General features: G+C 43.5%; 1 protein-coding gene across 3 annotated transcripts in view; it reads left to right on the top strand.

Moving 5' to 3' along the window:
* Positions 1-15631, top strand: part of ITGB8 (integrin subunit beta 8) — a 153188-nt gene that overhangs the window by 99190 nt on the left and 38367 nt on the right. For all 3 annotated transcript variants that reach the window (XM_033930923.1, XM_033930925.1, XM_033930924.1), the window contains one exon: positions 5829-5963. In XM_033930923.1, the coding sequence (XP_033786814.1) occupies positions 5829-5963 (135 nt within the window). The remainder of the gene's footprint in view (positions 1-5828; positions 5964-15631) is intronic.

Genomic DNA, 15631 nt, shown 5'->3' with positions numbered 1-15631 from the left:
GGGGATAAAGGGGAAATCTGCCAAATTGGAATGAAGGAAGGAAGAAGGACCACCAGGGAAGGGAAAGGACAGGAGAGAGATGCCAGACCCTGGGGAAGGGTGGGAAGGGAATCAGAGGAGAGGAGAGAGATAGAAAGGAAGGAGATGGAGATGCCAAATCATGGGGTGAGGGCTGGGACAGAAAAGGGAAGGGTGAGGAGAAAGAGATGCCAGAGCATGGGGAGGGGACTGGGACAGAAATGAAAAGAGAAGAGTGATGAGAAAGAGATGCTAGATCACGGGGGAGGGAGGGAAGCAGAGGAGAGGGATGCCAGAGCATGGAGAGAGGAGGAGACATGGATGCCAGTCCATGGGGTAGGAGCAGGGAAGAGGAGGAGAGAGAGATGCCAGATCATGGGGAGAGGGGAGGGACGGAGAGGAGAGAGATGCCATGGATTGGGGGGGGGGTGAGAAGATATGGCAGGGTAGAAGACAGAGATGAGACCATAGGGGAAAAAGAAGAGACAGAAATGCCAGACCATAGGGGTGGGGGAGAGAGGGATGGAAAGGAAGATTGAGGTACCAGACCTAGCAAGAGAGAGAGAAAAGGAGAGGAGAGAGATGCCAAACCATTAGGATGTAGAGAGAGAAGGGAAGGAGACAGAAATGCCCGATCATGGGGTGTGGGTTGGGATAAGGATGGAAGGAAGGAAAGGAGAGGCAAGATGTCAGAATGTGGGGGGAGGGGGGCAAAAATAGAAAGTAGAGAGAAAAATGGAGAGAGGGGTGAAACTGGATGAATCATGTAAAAAAGAGAGGGGAGAAGGTAGAAACTTTATAGAAGGGACAAAGAAAGAGTGCAGATGCCAAATGGAAGGTGGGAGAGGGAAGACAGTGGATGGAAGTGGCAGTGAAAGAGCAGATGTGGATGGAAGGAAGAGAAATGAGGAAAGGAAGGAAAATGAGGAAAGGAAGAGAGTGAAGAGAAAACTAGGAAAGCAGAAACCAGAGAAAGCAAACGTAGAAAAAAATACATCTTTTTTGTTTGTTTTCTTTAGGATAGTTGTATTGTAGTTGTTGATAAACAGTTATAAATAGAAAATAGAAATAAGATGATCTTTTTATTAGACTAATTTTAATATATTTTTTACTATCTATCAGAGACCAAAACCCCTTTCTTGTCAGGACAGGATACCATAACTGTAGTATACTATACTAACTTGAAAAAAGTGGTTTTGGCATCTGAAAGCTAATTGAAAAATGTACTAGTCCAATAAAATGGAATCTTATTTTCCATCATTAGCTTTATTTCTTTTTGTTAATTTGTAAAGTGGTGATTGAAAATAAAATGACAAACAACAAATTTACATCTGCTATCTTTATATTTTGCACAGTATTGGGGGTGGTGTTGCACTGTATGCAGTCTGACTTCTTGGTGGTTCAGTTTAACTTTTGTCTACATATTTCTTATTATAGTTTATGGTTACTTATTCCATTCTGGACGAGGGTGTATCTGTGTTCTGCGTGAATAAGAAACATAGAAACATGATGGCAGATAATGGTCAAATGGCCCATCTAGTCTGCCCATCCTCAGTAACCATTATCTCTTTCTTTCTCCAAGAGATCCCGGGCTTTCTTGAATTCAGATAAGTCTCTGTCTCCATCACCTCTTTCAGGAGACTGTTCTACTCATCTACCACCCTTTCTGTAAAAAAAGGTATTTCCTTTTATTACTCCAGAACCTATCACCTCTTACTTCATCCTATGCCCTCTCATTGCAGAGTTTCCTATCAAATGAGAGACTCGACTCATGCGCATTTACATTACGTAGGTAGTTAAACATCTCTTTATCATATCTCCCTTCTCCTGCCTTTCCTCCAAAGTATACAGATTGAGATCTTTAAGTCTGCCCCATACGCATTATTATGAAGACCACATACCATTTTAGTAGCCTTCTTCTAGACCGACTCCATCCTTTTTATATCTTTTTGAAGGTGTGGCCTCCAGAATTGTACACAATATTCTAAATGAGGTCTCACCAAAGTCTTATACAGGGGTATCAATACCTCTTTTTTCCTACTGGCAACCTAGCATCCTTTAGCTTTCGCCGTCACCTTTTCAACCTGCCTGACCACCTTAAGATCATCACATACAAGTTCTGCTCTTCTGTCATGCACATAAGTTCTTCACCCCTAAACTGTACCATTCCCTCTGGTTTATGCAGCCCAAATGCATGACCTTGCATTTCTTAGCATTAAATTTTAGCTGCCAAATTTCAGACCATTCGTTAAGTTCACCAGGTCTTTCTTCATGTTATTTACACCATCCAAGGTGTCTACTCTATTGCAGATTTTGGTGGTTTCCGCAAAGAGGCAAATCTTACCCGACAACCTTTCAGCAATATCGTTTATAAAAATGTTAAAAGAACAGGCCCAAGAACTTTGAGGCACACCACTGGTAACATCCCTTTCCTCAGAGTGATCTCCATTGATTACTACCCTCTGTCGCCTTCCACTCAACCAGTTCTTGACCCAACCCGTCACTTTGGAACCCATCCCAAGGGCACTCAGTTTATTTATTAGACGTCTGTGTGGAACACTGTCAAAGGCTTTGCTAGAATCTAAATACACCACATCTATTGCACAATTTCTAGCCAATTCTTTGGTCACCCAGTCATAAAAATTGATCAGATTTGTCTGACAAAGACCTACCTCTAGTGATGTTGCCTCTGGTCCTGTAATCCACAGGATTCCAGAAACTTCACAATTTTCTGTTTTAAAAGCATTTCCATTAATTTGCTTACTACATAAGTCTGATAGCATTGACTGTGCAGGATCAATCGGTGTATTGATGTTCTAGTGCTTACTGCTGTATTTAAGATGCTGCCTTTTCCTAGTTACACTCTTGTACGACTCATTAATTATTACTAAAAATATTTTTTCATATAAAGGAGAGGTGGATATTAAAAAAATAAAATTGGCCTTGATTGTCATACTAGGTACGCCACTGATAGTCTTATTGAGGAAATGGATTTCTGTTTTCTATTTTTCCAGTGTTCTACTTCATAGAAGTTTTGTCTTCCTAGGGTTCAGGTTTTGTCTGTATATTTGTATTTCTAATTTTTAGCTACTTATTCTGTATTTGTTAAGAATCTGTTTTGTTAGCAGTGTAGCTTATGCTGTTTTTTCCATAGGTGGTGATGGTGTATTGATATTCTAGATCTCAGTGTGATAATTATTGAAGTGTTGCCTCTTCATAAACAGGGTTGCTGTTTGCACTCTTTTAGTTATGTGATAGCATGACAAGCTTGATTTATAGATTCTGAGTGTGTTTTTGCAGATACTGTGGCCGTTAGCGTATGAGTTTGCTGCTTCTCAGTGCACTGGATTTTTGTGGTATCATCCCATTTTGAGGTGAGCTTTCCACACCTTCAAGTTCAACAAAATGTAAGACTCTTTCTTTGTTGGTAGTGGCTGGGGGAGGGAGTATATTGGGCACCCCCAATAATTTAGAAAAGTTGGCTCCTGTGGATAGAGGAAGTAACAAGTCTCATTTTGAGACTTCTGGGCATTCTACAGCTAATGGCCAAAAAAGAATAAGAAGTGTTTTCTATAGGTATTCTAATCTTCTGGCAGGAATGGCAACCAGAACTACAAATGAACAGAGTGGATGGTCTAAATGGTCTTTACCTGCTAACACCTATGCTACTATGCAAAAGCCATCAAAGTGATAAATCAGGTGATATAGAACTGCAAAATATAGTATGCCTGTCATGAAATAGTCAATTATTCTATAATCCTACAACTCATTTTCATTTTCTGTTGGTAGTTAAAAATCATTTCCCTCAGTAATCGTAAAATATTAGGTTATGTACAGTATATCCCAATATATATGTGTGGAACAGTTTAGTTGTAGTGAAAGATTGATAGCTTATTCAATGTGTTTTGAATTTTTTTTCTATAACATGTAGTAGCTTGAACATTACATTCCTCGATAAATTTAAAAGTAGCTTAAAGACCTTTCTTTTTAAAGATGTATGATATTCATTTTAAAGACGGTGATGGAAGCTTGTTCTCTTCCATTAGCCTTGCATTTTAGATTATTTGCCTGTTTTCCCTTTCCTTTTGTTTTCACCCTCTTCCCAGCCTTTCCTATTTAAATTTTGTATTTCTGCCCAGTTACCTTTTGTACCAGTATGTCATTGTCAATGGATCAGTCTGTTAATGTTATTTTATTGAAATTTATTTTTAATATATCTACTATAATAAAACGCTAAGCGTGCATGCGCACTCCTACCTGCGTGTGCCGTATGTCCGTGGCAGTCAGGAGTGTGCATGTGCGCTTACAACGGCCCCACACAGTACTCCAACATGCGAAATACCCTGGCAGCTGAGCCCAAAGTGAATCACAGCCTCACACAGTACTCCCACGCTTACAACGGCCCCAGAAAGTACTCCAATGAACCCAACCGACCCTCCCACCGTGGTCTGACCCTCCCATCCAACCCTCCCTTCCTTCGGTCTGGCCAGCTCCCGTAGTCCCTTGCCGCACTCCCCCCCCTTCCCTTCCCGTGGTCCCGACAAACCTCCCGACTCCAGCAGCGGCTGCAGCACTCTAAACACGCTGCTTTGCGGCCTTCTACTGCCCTGATTTGCTCTGCCGCATCTTTGATGATGTCATCAGGGACGTGCCAGAGTAAATCAGGGCAGTAGAAGGCCACGAAATGGAAATGGTGTGGGGGGAGGGAAATGGTCGGGGAGGGAATGCTGCTGTTCTAAAGAGAAGTGGGGGGGAGGGAAATGCTGTTGCTGCTGCACAGGGAAGTGGGGTGGGGGGAGGGAAATGCTGCTGCACATAAAAATGGAGGGGGAGGGAATGCAGCTGCTGCACAGGGAAGTGGGGGGCAGGGAAATGCTGCTGCACAGGGAAGTGGGGTGGAGGGAGGGAAATGCTGCTGCATAGGAAAATGGAGGGGGAGGGAATGCTGCTGCAGTTGCTGCACAGGGAAGTGGGGGGAGGGAAATGCTGCTGCTGCTGCAGAAGAAAGACATATGGCCTTGGGGAAGGACAAAGGGGACCTGAAAGGAAAAGATGGCAAAAGGGGTGAAACAGGGTCAGAGAGAGATGGTAGAGGGTGTGAGAGAGGGAAAGGGCTTGATGAAGGTCTAAAGAGTACAGAGGACTAAGGAAATGGTGAAAGGTGAGGTGGTGGAACTGGGATCAGTGGGAGGCACGATCCAGCCATGGTACAGGCGGGGTATGGGTGGCTTCAGGGTATAGGTGGGGCTATTCTAGCACCCATTACTGTAACAAATGTAATGGGCTTAAACACTAGTGTTTTTATAATTGTTTGTTTTTATATATACTATGTAAAACCGCTTTAAATTTTGATAATGTGGTATTTTAAAGAAACCTGAAACCTAACATGTTTCTAGAAAATCTAATGTAGTCTAAAAACCTCGTGGAAACTAACTTAGTATATTAATCACTTATTAAGATTTCTTATTCACTCTTATGCTTTTGGATTAGAAATAGGGTGCTGTATGGTACCACGCATGCATTCATGCTGAAATTCAGGCAGATAAATTTTATGTAGTTGGAACCTAAGAACAGTACCAGGCAGAGCTTTGGATTCTTGCCCATAAATAGCTAAGAAGAAGAAAAAGAACCCCAACAAATTTTTAGATTGAATCCGGTTGGGCAGACTGGATGGACCATTTGGGTCTTTATCTGCCATCATCTACTGTGTTAACTATGTTTATTTGATTTAAGTACAATTGTATTTATTAAAATAAATGCTTGATTTTAACCTCAGAAAGTATTATAATCAAGATTATTGTCCTTTGCAGAAACTACTTTCTGAAGTAAAAGTTCAGGTGGAAAATCCCATCAGGGGCCTTCATGTTAACATCACTGCCTTGTGTCCTGATGGCACCAGAAAACCTGGCATGGAAGGTTGCACAAATGTGAAAAGCAATGACAAAGTAAGTCTCCATTCCCCCCCCTATCATTCTTTATTTAAATACAAAGAAACACACAGACCACAGAAGAATTGGCAGTGATGGCTTCTTTTATCAAGAAACAGGGTCGGTCTATTCCCCTGAAGAAAGAACAGGGTACCTAAAATATCTACAGCAGGGGTGCCCACACTTTTTGGGCTTGCGAGCTACTTTTAAAATGACCAAGTCAAAATGATCTACCAACAATAAAATTTTAAAAAAACACAACGCACACTGTACGCATAGAAAATGTTAATTATCATTCCTATTCCAGGGTTTTTCAAAGAGGTCAAAGCAGATGACTCTATGCACTATCACCTCAGTAACAACCATACAAAAATAGACAAATATATACCCCCCTCCCTTTTTACTAAACCACGATAGCAGTTTTTAGAGCGCAGGGAGCTGCGCTGAATGCCCAGCGCTGCTCTCGATGCTCATAGGCCCCCTGCGCTAAAAAACTCTATTGCGGTTTAGTAAAAGGGGACCTTAGTGTAAAATATAGACAGCAGATATAAATTCAGACACATTTTGATCACTAAATGTAAAATAAAATCATTTTTCCTACCTTGTCTGGTGATTTCATGAGTCTCCGGTTGCACTTTCTTCTTCTGACTGTGCATCCAATCTTTCTTCCCTTCTTTTAGCCTGTATGCTTCCTCTCCTCCAGACCTCATTCCCTCACCCAACTTTTCCTTCCTCTCTCCCTGCCCTTTCTTTCTCTCTGCCTCCCTTTCTTTTTTTTCTGTTTCTCTTCTTTCCTTCTGTCTCCCTGCCTGCCTTTTTTCTTTCTTTCTCCCTGCCCTCCCCCAAGCCACTGCCATCGAGGACCAGGACCCAATCCGCCACCAATAACAGGCCCCAAACCGCCACCAATAACAAGCCCGAAAGCCGATGCCTCCCCAAGCTCTCCCTGCTTTGGCCGACCAGCATTCCTCTCCCCGACATCAATTCTGCCATCGGGGTGAGGAAGGCTGATTGGCCCAAGATCGCGATCGACCTATTGGGGGAAATGCTGCCGGGTCCTGCCTTCGCGGAAACAGAAAGTAGGCAGGACCCGGCAGCAAGAAGAGCAAATGCTTCACTAACCTGTCTCCCGCCTTAGCCCATAGCGAACGCTTGCTTCAGGGCTCTCAACATGTGCGTGCCGGCTTCCCTTCTCTCCCCCCCCCCCCCCAGACATAACTTCCGGTTTCGGAGGGAAGAGAAGGGAAGCCGGCACGCACATTTTAGAGCCACGGAGCATAAGTTCGCTACGGGCTGAAATCTCCAAGCCGGTTTTTTTTTTTTTTTTTTTTTTAATGTTCAGCAGCGGCGGCAGCAGCAGATGACAGCTGGGCGGACCGCCCAGCTAAAAGGCCCTAGAGAGAACACTGGAGAGGAAGGCTGATCGGCCCGGTAGATCAGGACGGCAACACGAGTCTATCACGGAGCCCGGGATGGGCTCCGTGATCGACTCGCGTTGCCTTCTTGAGCTACTGGTCGATCGCGATCGACGTGTTGGGCACCCCTGATCTACAGTGTATGATTTAAAATCTTGAGTGCCAAAAAGCTGATATGTTCAGGATGGAGGGAACCTGCCTATGGAGGGCCTCTGTCAGCCACCCAGCAGTAAACTCTTGGTTGGTGCTTAGAAGAAGTGCCCCCATCCTTTAAACTAGTGAGCATCTCTTTAACTGCCTTGAAGAGTAAAAGACTGAAAGATCACCAAGGGAGAAGAGAAAAACATTATCAAATCAGGTCCATATTCAAATACCCATTGAGGCCTAGATGCACTAAATGCTTCGATCATGTTCCGATTGTCACTAAACCAATTTGACTGGTTTAGCGACCAACCAAATTTGCTGAACTGATGTTCAAAACTGCTCAACTGGTGGTTTTCTATGCATTTGTACTTTCTCCGACTCTGGCATGCAAATGACTTCATTACTATTATAATTAGGTCATTAATATTAAAATGAGCCATCCGATTAATGGTCTACCACTGCAGTGCTATAAACAAATCACTAATAACGGCCCCAAAAAACCAACAGCTCTAGACCTATTGGTAACTAATAGTGAATGTGTGTTTGTAACACATGCACAATATCTGCCCCATAAAAAAAAAGTTGAGCTGATGCCCTCTTCCCCCCCATCCCCCCAATGACCCCCTAGAACAAAAATAGAGGCAGAAGGGATGCCTACTCCCTCCTACCGCCACAAACCACCTCCCCACTGAGGCAAACTCATCTCTGTACTTTAATGAAAATCAGCAGGAGGGATGCCCACTCCCTCCTGCCACCACATGACACCCCCCAGGACCCCTCTGTCATACCCCCCACCCCAGCAGTTTACAAAAAATCAACAGGAGGGTTATCCATTCCCTCCTGCCACCGGATGCTCATCCTCGTACCTCTAGGTGAAGCAGGCAACAGGATGAGCCCAAGAGCCATCATCGGGGGGGGGGGGGGGGGTTTGAGAGGGAGAGGCAGCTCATTTTTTGTGTGTTTGTTTATTTTTTATGAGGCAGATTTTTTTTTGTGTGTAACACATGTACAACATCTGTGCCATTAAAGAAAAACAAAACCAAACCAAACAGCTGAGTGGCAGGAGGCTGCTTTGGGGCTTCCCCTGCCTCTCAGCTATTCGTGCTTCCCCAAACCAGCTCTGCTCATGAGAGCTGGTTTCTAAACATGCAATAGGATGGGATTACGTCTGCCCTCCGCAAAACACATTTGCATGGTAAGCTGTTCAAAGGTTAGGGTTACCATATGGCTCCAGAAAAAGGAGGATGGACTGAGACATCCAAGTGTTAACTTCCATTGCTTTCAACCTGTCCTCTTTACTTCCTTTGCTTATAATGGAAGTAACACCCGGAGGTCTCAGTCTGTCCTCCTTTTTCTGGAGTCATATGGTAACCCTAACATTTAGACTAAGATCCCATTTGGCCTTTATCTGCCGTCATGTTTCTATCAAGAGGACCTGGGATAGGCACGTGGGATCTCTCAGAGAGAGAAGGAGATAATTTTTACTGCGGATGGGCAGACTAGATGGGCCATTTGGCCTTTATCTGCCATCATGTTTCTATCAGAAAATAGTTTTTATGGAAGGGATATTGAATGCCTAGAATACTCTTCTGGAGGTGGTGGTAGAGGAAATAATAGTGACAGAATTGAAAAAGGCAAGACTTATACACAGAGGATCCCTAAATGGCAAGAGGATTGGATTTATTGCATTTGATGTACTGCTTAAACATAGCTATTAAGTGGTTTACAATACTAAATATAGGCATTGGGCTACTCTCTCTGTCCCGAATGGGCTCAATCTAATTAAGCATGGAAACCAAGTATTGAGCACTTTAGTTCAAAACATCAGTGAAATAACTTTGCACTTCTAAGAAAGAATGGGGGAAGAACCTGCATGGAGTAGTGGTTATAGCTCTAAGACAACTTAGTGGGCAGACTACTTGAGCTTTTTTGGCTTTTATTTGTTATCATTTACTAGGTTAATGTAAAAGGGTAGAACCATTTTCAGAATTCATTTACCTAGGTAAATTAACTCTGAAAACTGACCAGCTCTTATCCATCTAAAGCAGTGTATCTCAAACAGTGTGCCTTCTGAGATTTCAGGTGTGCCGCGGTACACTGGGGAGGAGGAGAGGCACTGGCACAAGCTGACTTCCTACAGGACGTGCCTCTCATGGCGAGAGGCACATCCTGTAGGCAATCAATGGGCACCAGCACCAATCCTTCTCTCTGGCACCCCCCACTGGTGTCTCAGGGCCCGCTTGAAGGGCCTTCATACACACTCAGATATCAACATGATGATGTCACGCATGTGCGTGATGTCATCATAGCGTTATCCACGCACTTCCAGGTGCCTCGAGCCATGGCCACTACCTTTAGTGTGCCGCAGCTTGAGAAAGTTTGCGGGACACTGATCTAAAGGTATGCATAGTAGACAGCTAAAAAGAAAGCATTTCCAGAAACTTGTTTAGGTTAGGGGTTGGAAATAGTCGACCCCTGAAATTCATGGGGGTTATGTTCCTAGAGTACCCATGAATTGTGAAAAACCGTGAATATGGATGTGGTAAAAATAAAAGCGCCTATATCAGGATTTTTTGGGCATCCATTCCAGCTGCCTATCTTAGCTGCATCAGACGCGATTCAGGGTATTTGGGTGGCATCTTAGGGCTTTAAGAAGAACAAAACAAAAAACACAAGAACACTCGGCTAAACACTCAACACATGGTACACATGGTAAACTATTATGATGCTGGAATGCATCTTGGATTGGCTACTTTCAAACCTCCTAATTGGGTACTTCCAAATATCCTGATTGGCTACTTTCAAACCTTTATATGGAAATTTAGCTGAATTTAATATCTATTACAAAATTAATAAATTGTTCTAAATAAATTAGCGTTAAAATTATATATTGCCAAGAAAAAAGTCATTAAAAAATTGCGAAGGATGTTTGTGGTTTCCACAAAATATTATTAAAGTTCTAAGGAAAAATCCACAAACAACTAAGGCCATGAACTCTGAACCGCGACTTCGCGGGATTATACTGTATATAGTAACATAGTAGATGATGGCAGCTAAAGACATGCATAGTACATCCACTCTGCCCAATAAGATAAATTCATAGCATATGATGTAATATGCTAATCAAGCTTTCTATTCCACCTTTACCTATTCAATTAAGGTCGGATTGTCTCCTTGTCTTGGTACAGAAATGCTTTTAAAAGTTTTCTAAACCTGAGATAGTGGTAGTTCGAGCATTTTGCTAATTGATATTGGATGGATAAGGTAATTTGCTTGGTAGACTTTATTTTGTTGCATGCTGGAAATTTTAAGTGGAAAAGATTTCTGGTGTAATATCTGTTGGAGGGACCCTGGAGTAGAATGGCCAACTCTGTTAGGAAAGTGAGGAAAAATGCTGCACATGTTGAGGGAGAGAAGGGAAATAGGAAGAATTGGGGTAGAGAGGAAGGGAGAGATGATCAATGTACGTAAAAAAAAAAAAAAGATTTACTCAAAAATAAGACTTAGTGCCTTTTTTGGGCCCAAAATTAATATAAGACAGTGTCTTATTTTCAGGGAAACACGGTATTATGCCTTTCTATATAGGAGAGAAAGACATAGCAATCTTCCAAAAGCTTTGGTCTCAAGGTCACTAATAATAATAATAATTTTTTATTCTTATATACCGCCAAACCATTAGTTCAAGGCGGTTTACAGCAAGAAGGAACTGCACAAACAGTGAATTACTTACATAAGCATATCAAAATTTCTCAGAAAATACAAAATGGCAATTAAGTCACATATTTATCAAACAGATAAGTTTTAAGAATTTTTCTAAATAAATAATAAGTGAGCTTGGGGAATAAGCGTACTCCAGCATGAATTCATTGCACTAGCCATGAATTCATTGCAAGCCAGAAAATACCTCTCTAACATCACATAGCATATAAGAACTTTCCTTGGTTAAGGACTTCTGGGTAGGATCATTTACTAGTGGTTTATCACTTGTTTGTTCCTGGGTTAGGAAAATCATTTCCAAACTCCTCTGCATAAATCGTCTTGTTGGAGGTAATACTTAATTACTCATAAATACTTATAGACCCTCTTGCGGATCCTCTTCCTTGAAAAGGACGCAGGTTCCGCCGTGTCAGACTGCAGCTCTGCAGGGCAAGCCTTTGGGTGTATCTGGAGAGCCAGCCTGCTGTATGTCTTCAGGGCTTGGGGTCCGTTCCCCTGAGAGTCAGATCGTCTTCTGAGTTTCTCAGTGGCTTAAGTGCAGGCTGAGGGCACCCTCAGGATATCAAGGTGCCAGCTGCATAGTTTACCACCCCTGTCACACTGTGAGGTTCTATAGGGGTGGAGGTCTTGGTCATGTTCAATCCATGATTTCTTAGTTTGAAATTGGATTTGAAAGCATAGGAGGCATAGAGTTCTTTCCTTCTCTCCAGCTGCACTGAAATAGCTGACAGGGAGGCACCTCCACAGAACTGTGAGTAAAGCCCCATTATTTCTTATGGGAAAATTGGAATGGGTTTGAAAATCTAAATTTTGATGGTTCCTGGGGGTTAGGGTTTAGGTCTTCCACCTCCAAAACTCCTTTTTCTGTGTTTTTCAATTTTCAAAAAGTCTCCACGGGCCGTGTTTGGCACTATTTTACCGGCGGCAGCCTTCTTGGATTTCAGTCAAACCCTTTTTATTCCCCCCCCCCTTTCCCAAAAGCCTCTAGCTGCCTCAAAACCCCTCGATTTTGATTTTAATCAACTGGGATGGATATCTCAGGGTGTGAGGACACTTAACTTGTAAAAATTGTGCCAGTTCGGCAGAGGAGCGTCCATGTACCACGTGCCACAGCTTCCATGTGGGAGAGGCGGGAGCTTTGTTCTTAGCCCCATCCATGTCCTTCAGGGCTAGTGAACTGCTGTGGGTCCGAGAAATAGGCAATCTGGACAGGACTTTTCACCTATCTCACTTCTGCAGACTTCCCCTGCAGAAAATTTGTAAATTAAAATTCCCCCAGAATTTGTAAATCTGATATAGAGAGTCTTTCTGATGAGACCAGGTCAGTTGGCATAGCCTGCGGGCATGTAGCCATCAACCCAGGGAGCATCCTCTCCTCCGGTGTCTGCTTCTCCATTGAGCAGGCCAGGTCTGAGCTCCAATGACCTTTTGGAGCCAGACTGGCTGAATTGGAGGTCAGACACCATGCCGTTTTTGTCTCAGTACTCAGATTCAGTCTTGGATGACTCTGGCTCCCTGTTTGAATACAGCAGTCAAGAGGCCTCCCTGGCTCCTTACCAGAGGGATGACCCTCTGATCTGCCGCATCTTCAAGTCAGCCTTTTTCCACCACCTTATTTCCTATTAAAGAACTAAAGCTGGCAGCTCCATCCTCCAGTACACAGTCATGAGTGGCTCTAATGCTTAGATCTCCTTTTTTCCTGCGCATCCAGATATTACTGCCATGTCCAGGTTTTATCCCATGGCTCCAGAATTGTAGCAGCTATTTGACCAGCCAAAGGTAGGTTCGGTGGTGGCTCTCCTGGGTGAGGATGGTGTTATTCTGAAATATGCTCAGGACCATAAGGTGGACATGATTTTGAAAAAAACAGCTTGAAGCCCTTCTTCTGAGGATCAAAGCTGCTGCTGCTTCATTTGCTACTCAGGCCTGCCACACCAAACTGTAACAGCAGCCATCTGCACAGCAGGATGCTTGCCCCCAGCTTGTGCTGGAAGGGGTAGATTACATGGCAGATGCCTTATACAATCTTAAAGGGTCATGAACAAAGGGCAGGATTCACTAAAGTCCCGAAATATATCCTATTCGTATCCTGACCATTTCCAAGTCATTGTAGCCGATCGATTCAGTACAGCTTGTCCATGCAAACACGCCGCTATTAGCACTGAAACATCGATCAACGCACGTGCGCACTGTATACTGGTTGGTTTTGAAGCTCATAACGCATGCGCTAGCTATTTAGGAATTCACTGCGTAGAAATGGGGCGTGGTTTAATCGCGGACGTCAATAGCGGGCTCTGAATGCGCCCACCGCAAAGCATTGTCGTAAAAAAGGCAATAAATAAGGAAGTATTCTTACCAACTGTTTTTTTTTTCTGAAGTACCGTTGCTAGCTGTACAAGCTGTGACCGTAGCTTTTTGAAAATTTTTAGCATTGGAGGTTTGTGAGCGAGCTGCTAGAAGGCACAACAGTTGAATGCGCTGGGATCAGGCACTGTTGTATATAGCCTACGAATCCCAGGAGGTTGTGCGGCTCTATCTGCCGTGAAGCACGTAGCAACCACTAGCGACACCCTGACGTCACATGCACGCGACAATCCAGCTGGAAGGAAGGGGGGAGGGATAGCTGGCCCATAAAAGTTTTTTTTTATTCGATTTTTGGTTTTTTTAGTTATTTGGAATTGATATTTGAAATGTACAATGTGCAAGGAGAGCACAGGGTTAATCCGCGATTTTCTCGCAATGCGCATTACAAATACGAGATTCACTCCCGCACTTGCTATGTGCATTCCAAAAAAGAAAAAAATATATTTCTAATGCTTATGTACATGAAGGTTTACATGTATTTAAAAGCTTTGATATTTATGATTTTTGGAGGGGTAGATATATATTTTTGATGGGGTTCTTAACATGCACGCGTCAGTTGCTAGGCAGAAATAGCCATCAAGGATGTAAACGACTGGTCCTCAGCAGTCGTAACTTTTTGGAACGGAAAGGCCAGTCGGTTTGGAGGAAATAGTTTCATGAATTGACTCGTTAAGAAATTTACATGCATGTTTACTCATTTGCATGCGCTGATCGCATACGGTGCAGATGAGGTCTGGAGGGTGGTTAGTGAATCGAGCCGGGGTCAGAAATTGAGCGCAAACCGAGTGGTACACGATCGGTTTGCTTAGTGAATCTAGCCCAAAGTGTTAGCTTATGCTGTCTTGGCTTGCAGAATGCTCTGTATCAGACAGTGGTTGGGTGACTCAGCCTCCAAGGTAACCTCAAGCATGCTGCATTTTAAGGGACAGATGCTTTTTGGTAAGGGCCTTGATGACCTTATGGCCTTTCGCCACCATAAGTCTCTACCGGATAGTAGGCCATACTGACCTCTGGGTGGGAATAGGAACAATTTTAGTCCCGCCAATCATTTTTGACAGTATACTCAGGTGACCGCTGTCCAGAGGTCCTTCCAGGGTTATGGTAATTCAACAGCTTCAAACACCAGCAGTCCTCAGGGGCTTGTGGTAACACTCCTTCCCAAAAGCCCCAATGACACTAGGTGGTGGCCTCACCCCTGTTTATTGGAGTGCGGCTGTCAGCATTTCAGGGTTGAGAGAATAATTTTCTTAGACCAATGGATATTGGATATCATCTGATTGGGTCACAAAGTAGAGTTTTACCACCCTCCTCTGGATCTGTTCGTAGACTCTCCAGCCAGCCGGATGGCTGGAGAAGTAGGCCAAAGTCAGGGCTATGCTTCAAAGACTTCTGGACATTGGCACCATAGAATCTGTCCCCAACCTTGACTCGGACTCAGGCAGATACTCAAGATAATTTATCATGCCCAAGAAAGGCACAGAGGACTGATGGCCCATCTCGGATCTTAAGGCAGTGAAAGCCTTTCTAAAGTCTCCCATTTCCACCTGGAGACCGCCCCGGTCGGTCATCACAGTTGTGGCTCCTGAAGAATTTCTGGCCTCCCTGGACCTCAGAAGTGTATCTGCATATTCCCATCTTTCATAGTAATATAGTAAATGACGGCAGATTAAGACCTGAATGGTCCATCCAGTCTGCCCAAACATACACTCTCAATTTAACGATTTAATTTAAATTGTTCTTTTTCTTAGATATTTCTGGGCCAGAAACCCAGAGCTTTGCCCGGTATTGTGCATCTACTGGAGTCTCCATTGAAGCTCACAAAAAATATTTGAGGTTTCACATACTTCATTTCAAGTTTGCAGCCCTTCTGTTCGGATTGGCGATAGCCTCCCAAACTTTCACCAAGGTTATGGTGGTGTTTGTGGCTCTTTTCCAGAAGATGGGGATCCAGGTACATCCCTACCTAGACAATTGGCTGGTCAGAGCCCCATTCAGGCAGGAATGTGAGATGGCAGTGTAATGGATGTTGGAATTGCTCCAGTAGTT

Source organism: Geotrypetes seraphini, chromosome 2 (assembly GCF_902459505.1).
Source record: "Geotrypetes seraphini chromosome 2, aGeoSer1.1, whole genome shotgun sequence".
Classification (NCBI taxonomy): domain Eukaryota; kingdom Metazoa; phylum Chordata; class Amphibia; order Gymnophiona; family Dermophiidae; genus Geotrypetes; species Geotrypetes seraphini.
Note: the sequence above shows the minus strand (reverse complement) of the source record. Positions and strands in the feature narration are given on the sequence as shown.